At 37.5% G+C, this 19,730-nt stretch overlaps 1 protein-coding gene across 1 annotated transcript in view; it reads left to right on the plus strand.

Annotated features, from left to right (window-relative positions):
• Positions 1–3,229: 3,229 nt before the first annotated feature.
• Positions 3,230–19,730, plus strand: part of CHIC2 (cysteine rich hydrophobic domain 2) — a 43,888-nt gene continuing 27,387 nt past the window's right edge. Inside the window, exon 1 of the mRNA XM_036762637.1 lies at positions 3,230–3,770. Within this exon, the coding sequence (XP_036618532.1) occupies positions 3,652–3,770 (119 nt within the window). The 5' untranslated portion in view covers positions 3,230–3,651. The remainder of the gene's footprint in view (positions 3,771–19,730) is intronic.

Below are 19,730 nucleotides of genomic sequence, written 5' to 3' on the forward strand. Positions count from 1 at the left end.
AAAATCATGCAACTGTTCGAAACAGACCCACTACAAATTTGTGTCACATAATCTGAACTGGGCCCTAACTGCTGCTAGATAATCCTATTATACCTCCCTTACCGACTTACTATCTCACTCTGCAGAGCAGTTCTTCTAAACTTTTTCTTCTTTCCTCAAACTTCCCATCGTTTCTTTTCTCCCCCATTCTCTCAGCTGAAAACCTTGCCTCATATTTTATAGAGAAAATTGTAGCCATTCACTGTGAGTTAATTCTTCTCTCTTCTTCCTTATCTTCTGTCACTCGGGTTCTTTCTGCCATTATCTCCTCCTTCACCCCTGTCTCACATGATGAAGTGGCCCTACAACTTACTAAGGCTAACTCTTCTACTGATTGTTCAAGAGATCCTATTCCATCCTATCTTCTCCAACAGATTGCCCCCTTTGTCATCCCAACTCTTTCACTTACTTTTGATCTCTCCCTCTCTACCTGCTCATTTCCTACTGCTTAGAAACATACCTATGTCTTCCCTATCTTGAAAAAACCCTCACTTAAGCCTTCCCTCCCTGCTCTCCTCAAAAAGGCCATCTACAATAGGTGCCTCTACTTTCTCTCCTTCCACTTTCTTCTCAACCTCTTACAATCTGACTTCGTGAATTATCATTCCACCAAAACTGCTCTCAGAAGTTACCAATGGTCTCTTAATTGCCAAATCCAACATCCTTTTTTTACTCTTCATTCTCCTTGACATCTCTGCTGCCTTTAATACTACTGATCACTCTGTCTTCAAGTCTCTTCTCTCTGGGTTTTTGGGACACCAGTCTCCTGGTTCTTCTTCTATCTGATTGCTCCTTCTCCTTCTCCTTTGCTATCTTCCAGATCATACCCTCTAACTTTAGGTGTCCCTCAGGATTCTGTCCAGGACCTTCTTCTCTTCTCCCTTTATACTACTTCACCTGGTGATTTCATCAGCTCCCATGGATTTAATTACCATCTCTGTGCTGATGATTCTCCAATCTACCAATCCTATGCCAATACCCTGCTAACCTCCAACTGCCTTTCAGACGTCTCAAACTGGATGTCCCATAGATATCTTAAACTCAAAATGGAACCCATTATTGTCCCCCCAAATCCCCTTTCTCCACCTTCCTCTATTGCTGTAGAAGGCAACAACATCCTCCCAGTCCCTCAGGCTCAAAACCTGGGAGTCATCCTGCATCTCTCACTATCTCACCCTGAATATCCAATCTATTGCCAAGGCCTGTTGATTTCTCCTTTGCAATATCTCTTCAATAAGCTCCCTTCTTTGACACTGCCACCAGTCTAGTTCAGGTCCTCATCAACTCACACCTAGATTTCTGCAATAGCCTGCTAGTGGGTCTATCCGACTTAAGTCTCTTCCCACTCCAGTCCATTCACCATTCAGCTTCTGAAGTGATTTTCCTAAAGCACAAAACCCCATCATATTTACCCCCTACTCAATAAACTCCAGTGGCTTCCTATTGCCTCCAGAATCAAACACAAAATACCCTGGCATTCAAAGCCCTTCAAACCTAGCCTCCTCCTAGCCTTCTAACACCTTGCTCCCTGCCCTATACTCTTTGATTCAGTGACACTGACCTCCTGGCTATCCGAAGAACAAGACACTCCATCTCTTGAATCTGAGCATTTCCTCTGGATGCTCCCCATGGTTGGGGAACAGCTTTCCCTCCTCCACTCTGGCTGCTGACCTCTCTGGTTTCTTTTAAGTCCCAACTAAAATTCTACCTTCTATAAGAAGTCTTCACCAATACCTCTTAATCCCAGTGCCTTCTCTCTTTCTTCTTGATTCTATATATAATTTGCTATATATAATACACGTGTTTGCAGGTTGTCTCTCCCATTAGAGACTAACTTTTGCCTCCTTTTTGTATCTCAGTGCTTAGCACAGCGCCTGGCACATGGTAGGTATGTAATAAATGGTTTTATAATATTGATGTAAAATTAACAGAACTTGGCAACTGATTACTGATTCAACCAACTGTGGCAACTGAAACATGTGTTTCATGTCACAGAGAGAGACACACAGGGACTGCAGTGTTCCTAGGAGGGGAAAAAGAGGAAGTAATCAAAGGCAGTTGAGTTTGTAACATGGGCAAGAATTAATCAAAGGTGGTGTCACTGATAAGAACTGGTTAAGTCTGAAAGAGTAGCTTTGGGGGAAGAAGGAATTATTGGATCATAAATTGAGAACTGGAGGGGAACTTGGAAATCATTGAATCCAATACCCTCTTTTTTTTTACAGATAAGGAAACCAAGGCCTATCCAGGTAAAGTGACTTGCCTAGAGTTACACAGTTAGTAAATATCTGAAGCAGTTTGTGAAACTAGGTCTTCCTGATTCGGGTCCAGCACTCTATTCCCCAGAAAAATGCCAGGTTCTTTTTTTGCACCAGTGGTGGGCCAGGATAGTCTATATGGAGTGTCCCAAAACTCTTTAAGCTTTAAGAGTTTAAGATTGCACTATGACTTTAGGAACACCCTGTCTGTATCTTTGCACTTTTCCTGGGGGAGCTACTGGGGAAAGGGAGGGGGGGGACACCCTTCAAGTGTGGGGATGCTCCTGGAGATGGGTGAGGGTAAATGAGGCAGGAACACTCTGCAGGGCCCTTAGCCTGCTAAGAATTTGGTGAGGCTTCTTGACGGAGTTTGTCTGGGCCTCCAAACCTCTGCGCCTATCAAAAGGGCAGCCTCCCCAAACTGTCCCAGCCTGAAAAACCTAGGAACGGCGGTAGAGACGAGGTGTCTGGGTTAGAGATCTCAGCAATCAGCAGCAGGATCAGAAGTCAGCACCGTAATCACACCCCACGGGATGTGCGCGCAGCCTCGGGCTTTGGCAATCAGGGTGGGGCTCTTCTGCTAGCTCCTGGGTTTGGGGGGGCTGGGGGAAATGAAGGGGTTACTTTTCTTGGCAGCCGCGTCTATTCCATAGGGACCCAGTAGGTTCGCCTCCCCACCCCCACCGCCCCGCCCTCCAGCGTCTAAAGTTTAGGTCTTCTCCAACCAGGCAAGAGCTCCCTTTTCCTCTCTTCCTCCTCCTTCCCCTTAGGAGGCCAGAATCCAGGAAGTCGCTCGGGTTCTTGGAAGCAGGAGAAAAGGTGGAATCCCGAGAGAGGGCAAAGAAGTAGCGAGCTGGCCGCACGCCCGAGGAAAGGGAAGGATGACGTGGAGAGCGAGAACAGGGAGGGGGCGCACGCACGCGCCCGCTCCCGCTGCCGCGCACGCGCCGGCCCCGCTGCTCGTCCCCCGGTCGGCCCGTCCGCCAAGTCTCGCGATGCTTTAGGCCGCGGCTCCCGCTGCGGGTGGCTCCGCTGTTGCTGTGGTTGCCTTAGTTGCTGCGGCGGCGGCGGCGGCGCCGGTGGAGGTGTCGGCCCCGGAGCGGATGTTGACATTGTCTGTTTTTACGGCTTGACGGTAATGGCGGCGGCAGTGACGGCCGGGACTCCGTCCGCCCTACCGTAGTCCCCCAGGAGAACCAGCGACGGATCAGAACGAGCTGAGCGGCCCTCCCCGAGCGCCGGCGGTTGCGACTCTCCCCTTCTTCACCCTTCCGCCGCTCTCTCACCCCAGCCCCGGGACTCAAGCCCCCTTCGGGCCGGGGCAGGGAGGGGGGAGGGCCTGCGAGGCCTCAGCATGGCGGATTTCGACGAGATCTACGAGGAGGAGGAGGACGAGGAGCGGGCCCTGGAAGAGCAGCTGCTGAAGTACTCGCCGGACCCCGTGGTGGTTCGCGGCTCCGGTCACGTCACCGTGTAAGGCCCGGAGGAGGGTGCGGGAGAGGACGGGGAGGTGGAGGGCAGCGACGGGGCCCCCTCCCCGCGACGCCCATCCGGGGCCTTGTGGCCTGGGCTGGCGACCAGGAAGAGCAGGGATTTCTCTCTCTCTCTCTGACTCTCTGTCTCTCTCTCTCTCTGTCTCTCTCTGTCTCTCTCCTTCCTCTTTCCGCAGGCCCCGCAGTCTCTTCGATGTTACTGAAAGCCCCATAGACAGGGTTTCTCTCTTATCCATTCTCCCTTCCACCCCAGTGTGTGAGCGAGCAGTCCTTTCTGTCATCTGCTTCCTGCCTTCCTGGCTTCTCTTCTCCTTAACCTTGGTTTCTCTTCCTTCCGTGCCCGGTGACATGCGGCTCAGGCTGTGTAGAAATGAACATAAAGACCCCAATGAAAATTAGTCATTCGGCTAGTGTGTCATGTCAGAGAGATAGACACAGAGACCGCAGCGGTCGGTGTTCCTAGTTTCTTTTAAGTATGTTAGGGTTCCTCTTCGAGAAACCTCCCAAGATCCTGTGCTTGCTCGTGATTTGGATTAACATGCTGCTTCAAATCTGCCAAGATAACTAGTACCTCTAAATAATTTAAAAAAAAAAACTAAAGAAACCCAAACTCTCCAGTTTAGATTAACATGGGATGCAACACCATTGGCTCCTTCCTTCCTCAATTCCACTGTCATCCGTTTCTCTTTAGAATATACCTGAATCTCACTTTATAAGGCTTGATGAAATCCCGGCAAACATTTAGCATCTAGGTGTTCGGGAAACAGTAAGAAAAAAAAAACCTGTCTTCTAGGGTTGTGACTAATAAAGGAATGTGAACACTTGAACCAAATAATGACCTGTCCGGAAGTAGGAAGTTTTGTAATGTTCCTCTGAAAAGTACAGTTATGTGCAACTTGCAACATTATTTTTATTCTTTTCGTTACAGATCAAATGAGATAATATTTGTAAAATACCCAGCACAGTGCACATAGTAGGCATTTAATAAATGAATAGATGCTTGTTTTCTCAGATAATAAATTCAAGTGTCATGTTTATTAGTTAGCTCTGTAATTTACTTTTTACATGTGAGTGCCTAGTAGTGATTAGTATACTTTTAAACAATTTTTATTACTTTTTATAATCTAGTGAATAGGGTACTAACTTTAACTTTTAGCCAAATAGATTTCAGACATATCATTATTAGTAAAAATCAATATTTCTCAGCAAACCAGTAGGCTGTCTTGTTGTTTGGATGTGCTTATGTAATAATACCCTGGTTTCATCGGCACCCATTAGTTTACAGAGCATAGGCATTGGATAGGTACTGTCACACCCCATGCCTGGAGCACCATTGCTATATATAATGTTTTTCCACAATTAATTGTTGATAAATTAACTAGCACACAATCAAAAGTAATGAACATAGTAAATTACGTATGTAACAAATACTCCTGTCACATCACAGCACATCTTTAATATTGCACCTTCTTGACACTTAAAATTACCTTAGTAATTTTTTAAAAGGTCATTAACTTTAGAATCTTTTTAAATTTTTTCCACACTGTCATATAGCTTTCTAGTTTTCATGTGATTTCACATGTTATGTCACTTCTCACAACAGTCCTGTGAAGTAGGTAAATATGAATGCTCAGAATAATGGCTCCCAAACTTTGTCATACCTAGGGTACACTCTCTCTCTCCTGCATTAAGAATTTTCTTGAGACTTAGTAGTAGTAGAATAGTTTTTCTTGTAACTGAGAGGGAAAGAGGCTAATTTGATTGAAAGAAAAGGAAGATATATTGGGGGAATTGCTAAGTTCAGAACAGGGTTCAGAACAAAATATGTGATAAATATTGATTAAAATATTGACTACTTGGAAGGGGCCAGCAAGGGAGGGAGAGAGCATAGGTTTAGAAGAAGTTTATTTTACCAAAAAGTAGCAAAGCAGTTCCAGATCAGAAATCTGTGTCCCTTGCATCTCCCAGAGTTTCTTGGTTCTTCTCCCTTGGGTTATCTTTATTTCCACTTTGAGGAAATCTGATTAAGAGAATAGTGCTTAGGAAGTAGAATCGCTGTTTCCAAGTATAAAATAACTCACTAATATTATCTTAGCCAAGTGTTAGCTTGCTATCTCTAGAAGATAGTTACAAACTTAAATTGAGTTTTTGAAGTACCTAGTTCCCTCAAGACTCAGGTTAGCGTCACCTCCATTGAGAAGCCTTCCTGATTCCTTTTTGCCCCTTATATATCAGTACTGCCTTCCTCCTTGAATTATTTTGTGTTTACTTATCTGTATATGTTGTGTTACCCAGTGGAATGTAAGCTTCCCAGAATGCAGAATGAAATGAGAACCAGAAGAACAGTTTATACAAAAACAATATTTTAAAAACAAAACTTTTTTGATCAACGTAATGACCAATCACAAATTTCAGGGCTCATGATGAAACATACTACCCTAATCCTTTGCATTGTCTTTGTCCCTAGGACCAAGCAGAGAACCTTATATGTAGTAGGTGTTAAGTGAGTTGGTCAAAGACTGGATGAATACATAGGGAATGTGTTCTCTAGATGGAAATTTTAATATGATAAGAGACTTAACAGAGATGTTAATTCCATATAGAGGTAGGAGAAATGCTCTTAGAGGGCCCTCTCTCAGTGTTATGACTGATGACATTTAATTTTCTTAACTTCAAAAAAAACAAGACTTTAGAGTGAAAAAGCTATTACTGTTTTTACTAAGTGGCTATGTAGACAGTTTCCATTGACCAACTTGAATAGATTTAAACTTAAATATATTAAGAATTATATTTTAGTATGGATGAGTAATGAGATATGAAGATCTATAATGTACTTCATAGATTTTTTTAAGCAGTATTTTATTAAGTATGTTTAATCTAATTTCATTACATCAGAGTTATCTTATTCATAAATCATTAGAAGGTAAAAGGGACCATAGGTATCGTGTACTTTAACTCTGTTTTACAGATGAGTAAATTGAATATCAAAGAAGTTAAGTGATTTTTCATACAGGTATTAGGATTTGAACTCTAGGTCTTCTGATTCTAAATCCTGTACTTTTGTTTCTTTTTAAAAAGAAACTGATTGCTTAAACTTTTTTTTCTTTTTCAGAATCTGCCGTCCCTCTCCTACCCCCCACCTCCAAAAAGAAAAATAAAACTCTTGTAACAAATATTTGTACTTAAGCAAAACAAATTCCCCCATTGGCTATGTCCAAATACACACACATACATATGTTGTAATGTGTACTCTGAATCCATTACTTCTTTGTTAGGATGTGGGTAGTATGTTTCATCATGAGTCCTCTGGAATTTGTGGTTGGTCATTACACTAATCAAGAGTTCTTAAGTCTTGTTTATTTTTAAAATATTGTTTTTATATAAATTGTTCTTCTGGTTTTTCTCATTTCATTCTGCATCAGTTCATACAAATCTTCCCAGGTTTCTCTTGAAGTTGTCCCCTTTATCATTTCTTTCATTACAATACAACAAATATTTATTAAGTACCTACTATGAGCCACACACTGTGCTGAGTACTGCACAATAATATTTCATCACATTTATATGCTATAACTTGTTTAGACCTTTTCCATTTGCTGGATATCCTCAGTTTCCCATTCTTTGACACCATAAAAAGAGCTATTATAAATATTTTTGTATACATGCATCATTTTGCTCTGTATCTTCTTGAAGTGTAGACCTAGTAGTGATATTGCTGGGTTAAAGGGTAGGCACAATTTAATAACTTTTGGAGCATAGTTCAAACTACTTTTCTGAATGACTGTACCAATTCATAGCTCCCCCAGGAGTGCATGTTGTCATAGCTATTTTCCCACAGCCCCTCCAGCATTTGTCATTTACCTTCTTTTTTAACCAGTTTTGTTAGTCTGACTGGTATTCAGTAGAACCTTAGAATTGTTTTAATTTGCACTTCTTTAATTATTAGTGTAAATCTTATACCTATCATGCTGTACCATGCCTGTTCCATGTCTAATTTAATGTACATATATGCTATTTTATTTTTATTTGTAAATCATGTTTAGAACTTAGACATTATTGAATGATGGTGAAAATGGGCAAAAATAGGTTGCCTTTTTATTTTTTAAAAGTAAGTAATCCATTTAGTTCTATATTAGGATTTCCAGATATTAATTCTCCACCCTCCACCCCTGCCCTGTGCTTTCCCCTGTAACAAAGAATGATAGTTTAAAAAACCACATAGTGACTACATTTGACATTATATGCAATATTCTCATTTCCCCTCTTGTTTCAAAAGGTCAAGGTTGGTTTGGAGGCTAAGCTGGTATGTGGGAAATCATTATAAAATGTCTAGTGTTACGTAAACAAAATATATTGTGGTTTTAATAAAACCTCTTAAGACTGACAGCAAATCAGATTCCCTTTTTTTCTTTCCTCATCAGTATACTTGAAAATTGCCTGAATAATATGTTTTCTTTGGGCATCAGAAATGTATTTCAAATTAGACAGCTTCAGAGTAGAAGAACCATCATTGAAAATATGTATTCTGAGGAAAAGCAAAGGGGATAACAAAAGTATCTTTTTAAAATGCATTCAGAGAGATTTTGTTCCTGTGTCACTCTACAGTTACCTAAAAAATATACATTTCTTTTCTGGGATCTGAGCATAGTCTTAAAGTTTTCCAAGTCCATTCTAGCATTATTGTTCCATAAAAGATAATTACTTACTTTGGTATGTTGTTGGGAGGAAGGATTAATGTACTTTTCCTTTCATTTTTAAAGTCTCATTAATGATTTCTTTTTGCATCACCTTACTTTTCTGACCTCCCTATGGGGCCCTCCCTTGTAATAAATAAGTATAATTAAGTAAAGCAAATCAATACATTGATTATACTTGAAAGTTTATGCTTCATTCTGTACCAGTGGTCATAGTCATACTTCACTTTCCTTCCTCTAAAGTCACTGGTTAATTTCGTTTTGAACAATGAAGCTTTATTCTCATAAAAATGTAAGTATATTTTTATTAAGCACCTAGTACATGCAGTACACTGTGACAGGTGTTCAGGGGAAGGTACAAAGATAGGTTAAGATGTGGTCCATACCCTCAAGCAGTCTCCTCAATCATAAGATTGTCAGGGAAGTCAGATGATTTGCTCAAGTTCACTTAGTAAGTGGGATAGTTGGAATTTGAACCCTGGGCCTCCAAATGTAGTGCTTTTTTTGTAGATTCTGGTAAGGGCTGTGCTCAGTTTGCTCTTTGTCCTTCCTTTTACTCCATCCATATCTTTTTATCCATTCTTCTAAATCAGAATCAAACTGAAGGCTCACATGGTCTTTGGCTCCTAATCTAAGCCTAATTATGTATCTGAATACCATTTTTGCCAAGTTTTGTGCTCAAATACCCTCTTTATATCTGCTTTCTTTTTTCCCTGCTTGATTATTGTAGTTAAGTATGATTATTTTAAAAAATCATTCCTAATCATCATCAATCATTCATCCTCCAAAAGGAATTTTCATAATTTAATTTGGAGTTGCCCCCCCCACCCCAACCATGTGCAGTGACAAGTTTAGAACAATTATGACTTGAAAAGTTTTGGTAACTACTTTTGGTCCAGTGGACATGACTTTTGCTTTACAGAAGTGCAAGAAATTCAACAGAGTATCTATTCATTTTACAGAAGTTTTTGATATTTTGTTAGGTCAAGGCTACAATAGCCACAAAGCAAGTTTGGTTGTCCTGAAAAGTTCCGTATTCGAAGATAACTGATGGAATATCTGGTACTTGAGAGTTGAAACCTGTTCTGCCTAAGGAGTTATTCCTTACTCATTTTGCTTGATTTGTAGTGTATTCATATTTAATTTTTCCTCCCTTCCTTCCCAAAAGTACATGTTTACTTTTAAGAAGTTAAATTTAATTTTGTTTAAAGACTTTTGAGAAATTGTATTATATACTTTTGGAAATTGGAAATATAACGTGGTCTTGCAAAGCCTGGGTCTGGAGATGCTAGTTTCATCTTTTCTACAATGCACTAAGGCCTAAGAGTTTTGTAAATACAATCACATTAAAAGATTAAAACATTGTATATTTTAATAATAAAATGTAATTGAAAACAGACATTTAAATTTTGTTTTTCACATAATTTTTCTTATTCCAAACAACATTAAAATATAATGATTTTAGGCCTTTCTCAGTAGACTGTTATCGTTAGGGCTCCAGAATTTGAATGTATGAGTAAGTTTTATATGTGTATTTGAATTTTTAAATGCCTTATGGTATTTGCAATTCAAATATTGCAGTATTATTGGACTTACGCCTGATAAGAGAAGTGAAATTGACAAGGCTTTAAAAATTCTATGTGAATAGGTATGTGAAATAAAATAATTAAAAATTGAAAAGTAAATTATATTTATTTATTACTAATAAATAACTAATCAAATATATTATTTTAAAACATTGTTTAACTTGAGATTTTTTTCTGGAAGTCTAGGCTAATAACACTGTAATTTATATTTCTAACAAGTCAGATACTTAAGGGCCTTGAATATGAGATGAAATAGGTGGTTAGAAGAGAATCTTACAAATTAATATAATAAAAATCTTCTTTTAGGATAAATTTACAATTTTTTGTATTTTTTTGTAAAACCTGAGAAACTTAATCTTTAGTCAAGTGTAAGTGTAAATGTAACAGAGGTAGCATTTGCTTCTTTGGTGAAATACCATAGTAAAATGTTTTCTAAGATGACTTTGACATCATTTTACTCAGGATTTATTTATAAAATTCTAGACAGATCTTTTTTCCAGTTCTTATGTTGTTGTAGCCTAGTACAGTAGTGCCTCACTGACTTGGCATCATTGAGAATAGATATTCCATGTAGGTTAGTTTTCCAGATAAATTGAACTTAGAAATTTTTAATAGTTGTAAAATTTTAAATCTGGAAGAGGTCCAAAACATGATTATTTTGCAGAAGTGACAAAAACTTTTTTTATCAACTATTTTTATGAAACTCTTTGTAAATAACAGTATATAGTTTCCCGTTATCTAAAATAATATGCTGAACATATTATATTTAGCCTTGTCCTGAAGACTTCCAGTCATCGGGAGGCAACATGCTACATTAGAAAAAGGCACCACATGTGGAATCAGAGGTCCTAGGTTCAAATTCCCTGCTTTGTGATATCTTGGGCAACATCTTAGCCTTAATTTCCTCATGAGTAAAATGAGTGTTGTACTACATGACCTTTAAGATCCCTAGTAGCTCTAAATGTATAACTATCATTATAAATGGTATTATACTGTAATATAGTGATGCCCTCAAGGGACTTTTGAAGTATTTAGGGCACTCTGCCTCCTATGCTATGCTTTTTGAATTCTTGTTGCTTTTGGCCTCTATCCCAAATTAGCTTTTATTTCTTGTTACTATGAATGTTCCCTATTGTAGAAGTCTTTCCCCTCCCTCCTATTGTTGACTAGGAAACCAGATAACCAGGCTTATTAGAATTGTGTTTCATGTTAGAATCAATAGGGTGAGGGAGGGTCTAGGGGCTCGAGAATAAAATGCAACAGCTATATAGTGTCAATTCAGCAAACATGTGTTAAGTGCCTGCTATGTACTAAGCAAAATGCTACGCTTAATTATTGTACACACATGTATATATATATTTGATGTACTTAATGCCTTTTGTTTACTTCTTATTTCTGGACTGTTCTGGATGATAATTGATTTCTGGAGAATATTGAATTAATATTAGTACAAGCAGTACATTTCATTTCAATCTAAGATGATATGATCTCTCTGAAAGTGTCTGGGGAATTTTGGGAATCCTGGCATTGGTCATTTGTTACCTTATTCATCTAATCTCTATCTCCTCCACCCCCTCCAGTTTTATAAAATGCCTGGGTCAGGGGCGAGGCAAAAGAACAGCTTTTAGCCTGTTTGTGGAAGTAAAGTTGTGTGCGACACTGACTGAAAAGCCCTTTCTTGAGAACACAGTATTTGTTAGTGAGGCATCAACCAAAGTATTAACCTTTGAGTTTAATGATACATCTTGGAGAATGTTAAATGATGGTGCAGGCAGCCTATATTTGCAATTGATTTAGGTTGCATTTTATAAATAATCTTCATAATAGCATTTATGTAGCGCTTTAAGGTTTGCAAGGCACTTTACAGATATCTCATTTTATCCTCACAACAACCCTAGGAGGAGGCAGGTGCTATTACTATTTCCATTTTACAGACAAGGAAACTGAGTTTGAGAGAGGTTAAGTGACAGGGTCACATGGCTAGTAAGTGTCAGTCTCAGTTTGAACGGGCATCTTCTAGATTCCAGGTCAGGGTTCTCTGCATTGTATCCATCTCAACTCCTATCTTACTACCTTTGATCTTTGAAGTTATAAAGCAGTCCTTGTTTATTCTAATGAAGGACTTCCTGTGTATCCAGTACTCTTCTTTCTGATGTTTTTTTTTTCCAGTCTGTTTACTTATAAATTTTCATTGGAATTAATTATTTTTAAAGGGATGATTTTGACAACATAAGGTGAAACTATATGCCCTGTCTTTCAAATCAAAACTGTTTCTCATGAGAAGTTTTACCCTTAAAGACAGTGCAAAACATAAGTACTTTTAGAAAATTATTTTAAATATATTTGAACTAAGAAAATAATTTAAAAATAGTACTAACGTTCTGGCATAGGAATTTTTCTACTTATGAGTTGAATCAATTGAACCTATATCCCCTCTGGATAATAAATGCAGTCATTTTAGTCTGCCAAATATTTGACGCTTCCACTAAAGTCTTACTTTGGTAACTAAAGTGGTTCTTCAAGGGGTTCTTCAAAGGACGTACAGACTTTAGCTAGTCCTAGAAGACTAGAAAGACTGCATCCAAGATGAGAGATATTGTATGAACCTTTGGATGAACCAGATTACTTTGGATCAGAACAGTTCATCATTGAGATTGCATATCAAGTGATTATTTTTGACCACAGAAATTATTAAATTATCTGCTAAGTTGTAGAAGATTTCCACCTGTATAGGTGGAAGTATGCCTACATTTGTAAAATAACAGATATATATTTAAATATATATGTGTGTGTATATATATACAAATGCACACACACACAAGTTTAATATAAGGTAGTTTGGAATAGATGGCTTGAGTGATAGGGATTAGGAAAGGCTTCATACTGAAGATATGGTGCCTAAGCTATATTTTAAAAGAAAAAGGTGCTTCTGTTGAATACAAGGTAAGAAGGGAGTACATTGCATGGCTTGAAGGGATGGCCAGTTTAGAGGCACAGAAAAGAGAGATATGGAGTGTCTGAGTGAGGAATTAGAGAGAAGGCTAGTTTGGCTGAATTATAGAGGGCAGGAGGGAGGGTAGTGTTCAATGAGACTGAAAAGATAGGTTGAGGCCAGGTTGTATAGGACTTTTATAAACTAAACATAGGAGTTGATCCTTGATGTAATTGGAATTGAATGAGTAGAGGAGTTTTATGGTCAGATTTGGGCTCAAGGAAGATTATACTGGCAGCTGTGTATAGGATAGATGAGAGTGGTGAAAGACTTGAGGCAGAGAGACTGATTGGTAGGTTGTTGCAGTGGTATGAAACTAGGATGGTAGCTCTGGGAGTGGAGAGAAAGTGTTAGATGTAATAGATACCATGAAAGTAAAAGTGGGAAGATTTTGACAACTGATTATGTATGTAGGGCTGATGAGTGGAGGACCAGGATTTTGAACCAGAGACACTGGAAGGGTGTTGTTGCCTTTGACATAAATAGAGTAGTTTGTAAGAGGTTTGTGGGGAAAGAAAATTAGTTCTGTATAGTACATGTGAGTCGAAGATGTCCTTTGGACATCCAGTTTGAAATATCTTAACAGGCAAATTAGTAAACAGTTATTAAGGGCATACTATGTGCTAGGGCCAGGTACTGTGCTAAGTGCTGGGGATGCATGCACAAGACAGCCCTGAGCCCTCAAGGAGCTCACAGTGAGGGAGACAACAAATATGTACAATCTATAAACAGGATAAATAAGACATAATTAACAGAGGGAACACACTGGAATTAAGAGGAATTGGAAAAGACTTTCTATAGAAGATGGGATTTTAGTTGAGACTTTAAAGGAAGCCAGAGAAGCTAGTAGGTAGAAGTAAGAAGGGAGAGTGTTGCAGGCATGGGGGAACAGTGAGAGAAAATGCCTAGAGCTGAAAGATGGGAGTGTCTTATTCAGAGCAGCAAAGAGGCCACTGTTACTGTATCAAAGGCAGTTGGTGATCCAGGACTAAAACTTGGTGGGGAGGAGGAGGATCTATAGATCTGGAAATCATCTTCATAGATATTTTAGTTAAACCGATGGGAACTTCTGAGGTTATGGAGAGAAATTTCCTTTTTAAATGGTTTGTAAATTGTAATAGTCTGTTTTCTAAATCTCTGTTAAAAGCATTTATTCGAAAAACACTGATTAAACAAACATTTTTTATGTGCAAGGCATTGTGCTAGTTGCTGGGGATGTAAAAATAAGACACTGAATAGTTTGGGAAAAAATTTTGTGGCAAATATGACAGAACAAAATGTCATATAAAATAAATTAGAAATTTTAAAAAGTCCCAGTGACAACTTCAGTTTACAATTGATTAAAGGTCAAATTATGCAAGGTAATTTCAAAAGAGGAAATACATTGTTAATAATAATGCGAAAAAATAATCAGCGATGCACATTTAAACGACTTTGAGATACCATCTCATATTTATCAAATTAGCAATAACAATTAAAAGCAAGAAAATTCTATAATAATAATAATAATAACCCATCTGATAGGTGTGAGGTGTTATCTCAGAGTTGTTTTAACTTTATTGTTGGGGTTGGAGAGAAATAGGTGTATTTGTTCATGGCTGGTAGAATTGTAGACCTGTCTGTAAAGCCTTTTTGGAGAGCAGTGGGGCAGTCTAGAGTCAACTAACATACCCTCATTAGCCCAATAATTCTTTTGTTGGGCACATACCCTGAAAATATTATTTTAAAAAAAGAGCTATCCACTGAAAAATTTTTATAGCTTTATTGTATATAATTACAGAAAACTTCAAACAGCCTAATTGTTCAACAAAATGGAAATGGTTGAATGAATTGTGGTACATTAATGTAACAGAATACTGTAATTCAATTAAGACTGAAAATTATGAAGAATACAAAGAAATCTGGAAAGACATGAAATATCATAAAGCAAAAACAGGACTATAAGGAAATATACACTTTGTTCACATTAAGGAAAAGTAAATGAGAACAAAGGAATAAAGAATTCCAGCGAAGACTTAGAGTGACTTTAACAATCCTCTATGTATTTTGAGATTATTTTAAATGTAAAGAATCACTAAGCAAATTTAGTTTTTTGTATTTGTGTTCAATGTCAAATTTTGAATACAAATTTTAAAAAAAGATCCAACACTCAAGGTAGTTACAATAAGATCACTTTAACTTTTTGTCTAGTACAACACACTAGAGAGGCAGTGAGGCTTGGTAGATTCAGGGACAGCTTTGGAATCAGAAAGATCTGGGTTCAAGTTTTGCCTCTGATACATATTAGCAGTGTTATCACAGGCAAGTCACATAACCTCCCAGTGCCTCAGGCAACTGCTTAAGACATGTCTGGACCCCTCAAATGAATCAAAATCATTTTTAAAAGATATTTCATTAGTATAGCTAGATTTTACTAAATAATTTTTAGCATACTTTAGAATGTATATTTTTTAAGTTTCGTAGTATTTTATTGTTTTCCCAAGTCACATGTCAAGAAAATTTTTAGCATTCATTTTTACAAGATTTGAATTCCAGATTTTCTAATTCCCTCCCCTCCCCTCTTCTCAAAATGGTAGGCAGTTTAATATACTTTATACGTGTGCAATCATGTTAAAAAGATTTTCAAATTAGTCATAGTTATAAAAGAAGAAACAGATCAAAAAGAAAAAATGAGATAGAATAAAGTAAGTGGAAAAAATATGCTATTTAATCTGTCTTGGAGTCTATTAGTTCATTATCTGGATGTGAATAACATTTTCCTAATGAGCCTTTTGTTTTTAAATTTTTAAAATTATTCATTTAATTAATTTTAGTTTTTAACATTCACTTCCATAAGATTTTGAGTTCTAAATTTTCTCCCCTTCCCTTCCCTCCCCCCTCTCCAAGGCAGTGTGGCAGTTATACATATACATATACATTCATGAGTCCTTTGTACTTGTCTTGAATCATTGTGTTGCTGAGAAGAGCTGAGTCATTCATAGTTGATCATCACACAACATTGCTGATACTGTATACATGGTTCTGCTCATTTCACTTTGCATCAGTTTGTACAAGTCTTTCCAGGTTTTTCTGAAATCTTCCTGTTTATCATTTCTTACTGCACAATAGTATTCTGTTAGATTCATATACCACAGCTTGTTCAGCCATTCCCAAGTTGATTGGCATCCCCTCAGTTTCCAACATTTTGCCACCATGAAAAAGGCTGCTATAAATATATTTGTACATATAGGTCCTTTTCCCTTTATTATGATCTCTTTGGGATACAGACTTAGTAGTGGTATTGCAGGATCAGAGAGTATGTTGCCATTTGGGAATAGTTCCAAATTGCTCTCCAGAATGGTTGGATCAGTTCACAACTCCACCAACAGTGCTTCAGTGTCTCAATTTTCCCACATCCTCTCCAACATTTATCATTTTCCTTTTTTGTCATATTAGCCAATCTGATAGGTGTGAGGTGCTATCTCAGACATATGCCTATAGATAGCTTTGATTTCTTCATCTGAAAACTGCCTGTTCATATCCTTTTATCATTTATCAATCAGAGAATGGCTTGTATTCTTATAAATTTGACTCATTTCTCTATATATTTGAGAGATGAGGCCTTTATCAGAGATACTTGCTGTAAAGATTGTTTCCTAGCTCTCTGCTTTCCTTTAGAATATTTTCATAATATCTTCAGGCAAAAACTAATTTCTAAATCCTCATCCTTGTAGATAAGAAATTAATGTTTTTCTTTCTATATAAAAAGGTCACCAATGACCACCAGCAGTTTGAAGTGCTTTGACTTACTTTTTTTAGTAGTATGAACACATACTCTATGCCTTATGCATTCTTGCCTGGTATATTTTTCAAAATGGGTCAGGGTAAAATTAAAGATGCAGCCTTGCTCTGGATAGAACATAAATTCTGAAATGATATTTCTAAAGCACATGTATGTATCCCTGCTTGAAAAGCTCCAGTAGCTCTCTGTTTACGGTCTCTAGGATAAAATACAAGCTCCCCTGTTTGGCGTTCAAAGCCCTTTTACAGTGTTTCCATTTTTCATTTGTAGACTTACTATTCCCCTTCATGTATTCTGTGGTCTAGTCTTACTCCTAAATGACATTGATTTCTCTTTGCTGTCATAGAGGCTGTACTACATACCTGGAATGTATTTCTTTCTTATCTCTGCTTTTTATTATCTATATTTCCCTTCAAAACTCAAGTCAGTTACCACATTTTTCCTTGCTTGATCCCACCCCTACTTCAGTCCCACCCCCCACCCCTGCCCTACCATCTCCCAATTACTTTGTATTTATTTACATGAGAATATATCATTTCCTTTGAAAGAATGTGAGCTCCTTAGGACAGGGACTATGTGGTTTCTGTGTGTATCCCTAGTGCCTGGCACATGATAGATGCTTGATAAATGTTTTTTAATTCACAGATCTGTGTGGGGATCAAACCTGTGACCTTGGTCTTATTAGTAATTTGCAGTAACTAGATGACTCACACCAATACCTGAAGAAACTCTATTTTGAATCTACCAAGCTCATATGATACTTACATCTAATTACTCTGTTAGATGGGATAGATGCTTTTCATGACAAGCAAATGTATGTATATACATACATTAAAAATTAAGTTAGTTCTCTCAGCTTTTAGATGGGAATATTGAGGCTTAGTGAGGTTAAATGACTTGTCCGAGATCACATGGCTACTAAGTGTTAGAGCCAGTATTTGAACCTAGATTTCCTGATTCTAGTCCAGAATTCTTTCTACTAAGCCAACACTGTCTTTATGCATATTTATACATGTATATACACCATGCATATATTTGTACTTCTGCTACTGTCATAGTCTGTAATTAAGTTCTCAGATTGACGAAAGTCATTCTTACTTTAAACCCAGGAAAAAGTGAAAACTTGGACTGGTAGCTTTGTTTTTATTCATAAGCAGACCTAAGAGAGAACATAATTTGCTGCTGGGAATGAGCAGCAATTAATTTTATTCGTATTAACTGAGGCATACTGTATATCCCACCCTCACTCTTGGTAGGAATAACCTCTCTGTATACTTAAACTGTTGATAAAAATATTTAATATTAATTAAACTTGTGAAAATTCATTATAAATATGTTTTTTAGGAAAGAACTGTTACATAAAATGAAAGTGTATTCTTGTTATGACTGGTTAAATGTTAATTATATTGTTCAATGAATACTTCTCAATTTAGTTTGCTTTCTCCTTGTTCAGGACTTTGCCTTTGGAGGGAACACCCAGATTTGGTACATGGCCTATAATATATACATCTCCATTATTGACTTTTTCTTTCACCACTGTCACAGATTTTCTGTATGACCAGGGTCAGCAATAGGCAGAATAGTAAAGTAAGTAAAGCTTACTTTCAACATTCCTGCCCCATGTTAGTGCTTTCCCTTCTCTTCCTGCCAGAACCTCAATGCCAGATTTCCCCACCCCTGCTCTTTCTTGTCCTTTTGTGATCCCCCTCAGTTGTGATTTGTCACACAGCTAATATTCTCAGGACAACTTTGAACTTTGTCAACTAACTTAATGTAATTATTCTGTATTATCTTCCTAGAGAGATACTCTGAGGCATATTTCAGTAATGGTATTTTGGAGATCAATGAGAATTTCAGGTCCTGGCCTCTTCTATTATGAGGGGAGCATATTTTTCGGATTTGAAAGTAAGAACTGATTTAAGTGCTGTGTTATCCCAGACACTATGATGGGTATTATGTAGACTATAAGGAAGCGTAAGTCATAGACCTTGCCTTAAAGGAGCTTATCGATCCCCCTAAGGAAGCAGCTTTCTATTCTACTTTTGAACTGGGTTGGCCCTGAATCTGACTTTTGTTTTCTGTCAAACAGGATACTGATATTGACCTACCATGTTGAAAAATTGATTAGTAAGGAATTGTTACAGAGCACTTGTAAAGCTAGAGAGATAAAGTGTTTACCCAAGGTTACAGATGAGTTAATGGGCAAGTTAGCATTTGAATCCAGGTCTTGGGATTCTCAAACCAGTGCTCTGTTCATTATAGAGTACTGGAGCTATATAAATTCTAAATGTCTTTTACAATGTTATTTTTTTCTCCTCGAAGTTGCTTACTATAGGGTTCTTCTCTGCATGTCATCTTTGTGCATTGTGCGGGAGACATCATACCTATTTCAGAAATCTGTTATATAACTGAAGTTAAGCATTTAAGCAGTTAGCCAGGTAAATGCTATGTTCCCTGGGAGATTTTTTTTTAAAAGTATATTACATGAATTTGTAAAATTGCTTTTAAATATTTTAAAAGGAAAATGCAAGCTTGCCTAATATGCTTTGTTTTTAAAGCTGCATAACACCTCTTATTTTTATTTTCCCAGTCACTAACAGACTTATGTAGTGGTTTTTATTATCTGTTGTCAATATATGTTCACTTAGAAGGCAGAAGCCCATTACTAAGGAGCTTCAGGGAACACAAAATTAAGTATTTTAAGTATGGTTACTAGTTTAAATTTAATCTCTTCGGGACACTTGCCATACTTTGAAAATTATTGTTTCCATTACCAATTTTGCATGATGTGCTTTGTTTTACTTTGTAGTAATGTTTAATAAACATTTAAAGAGATGATCCCAGATGTCAAATGATAAAGGATTTTATTGACCTCTTTTGTTGTTAT

The sequence above is a fragment of the Trichosurus vulpecula genome, chromosome 6 (genome assembly GCF_011100635.1).
Source record: "Trichosurus vulpecula isolate mTriVul1 chromosome 6, mTriVul1.pri, whole genome shotgun sequence".
NCBI lineage: Eukaryota > Metazoa > Chordata > Mammalia > Diprotodontia > Phalangeridae > Trichosurus > Trichosurus vulpecula.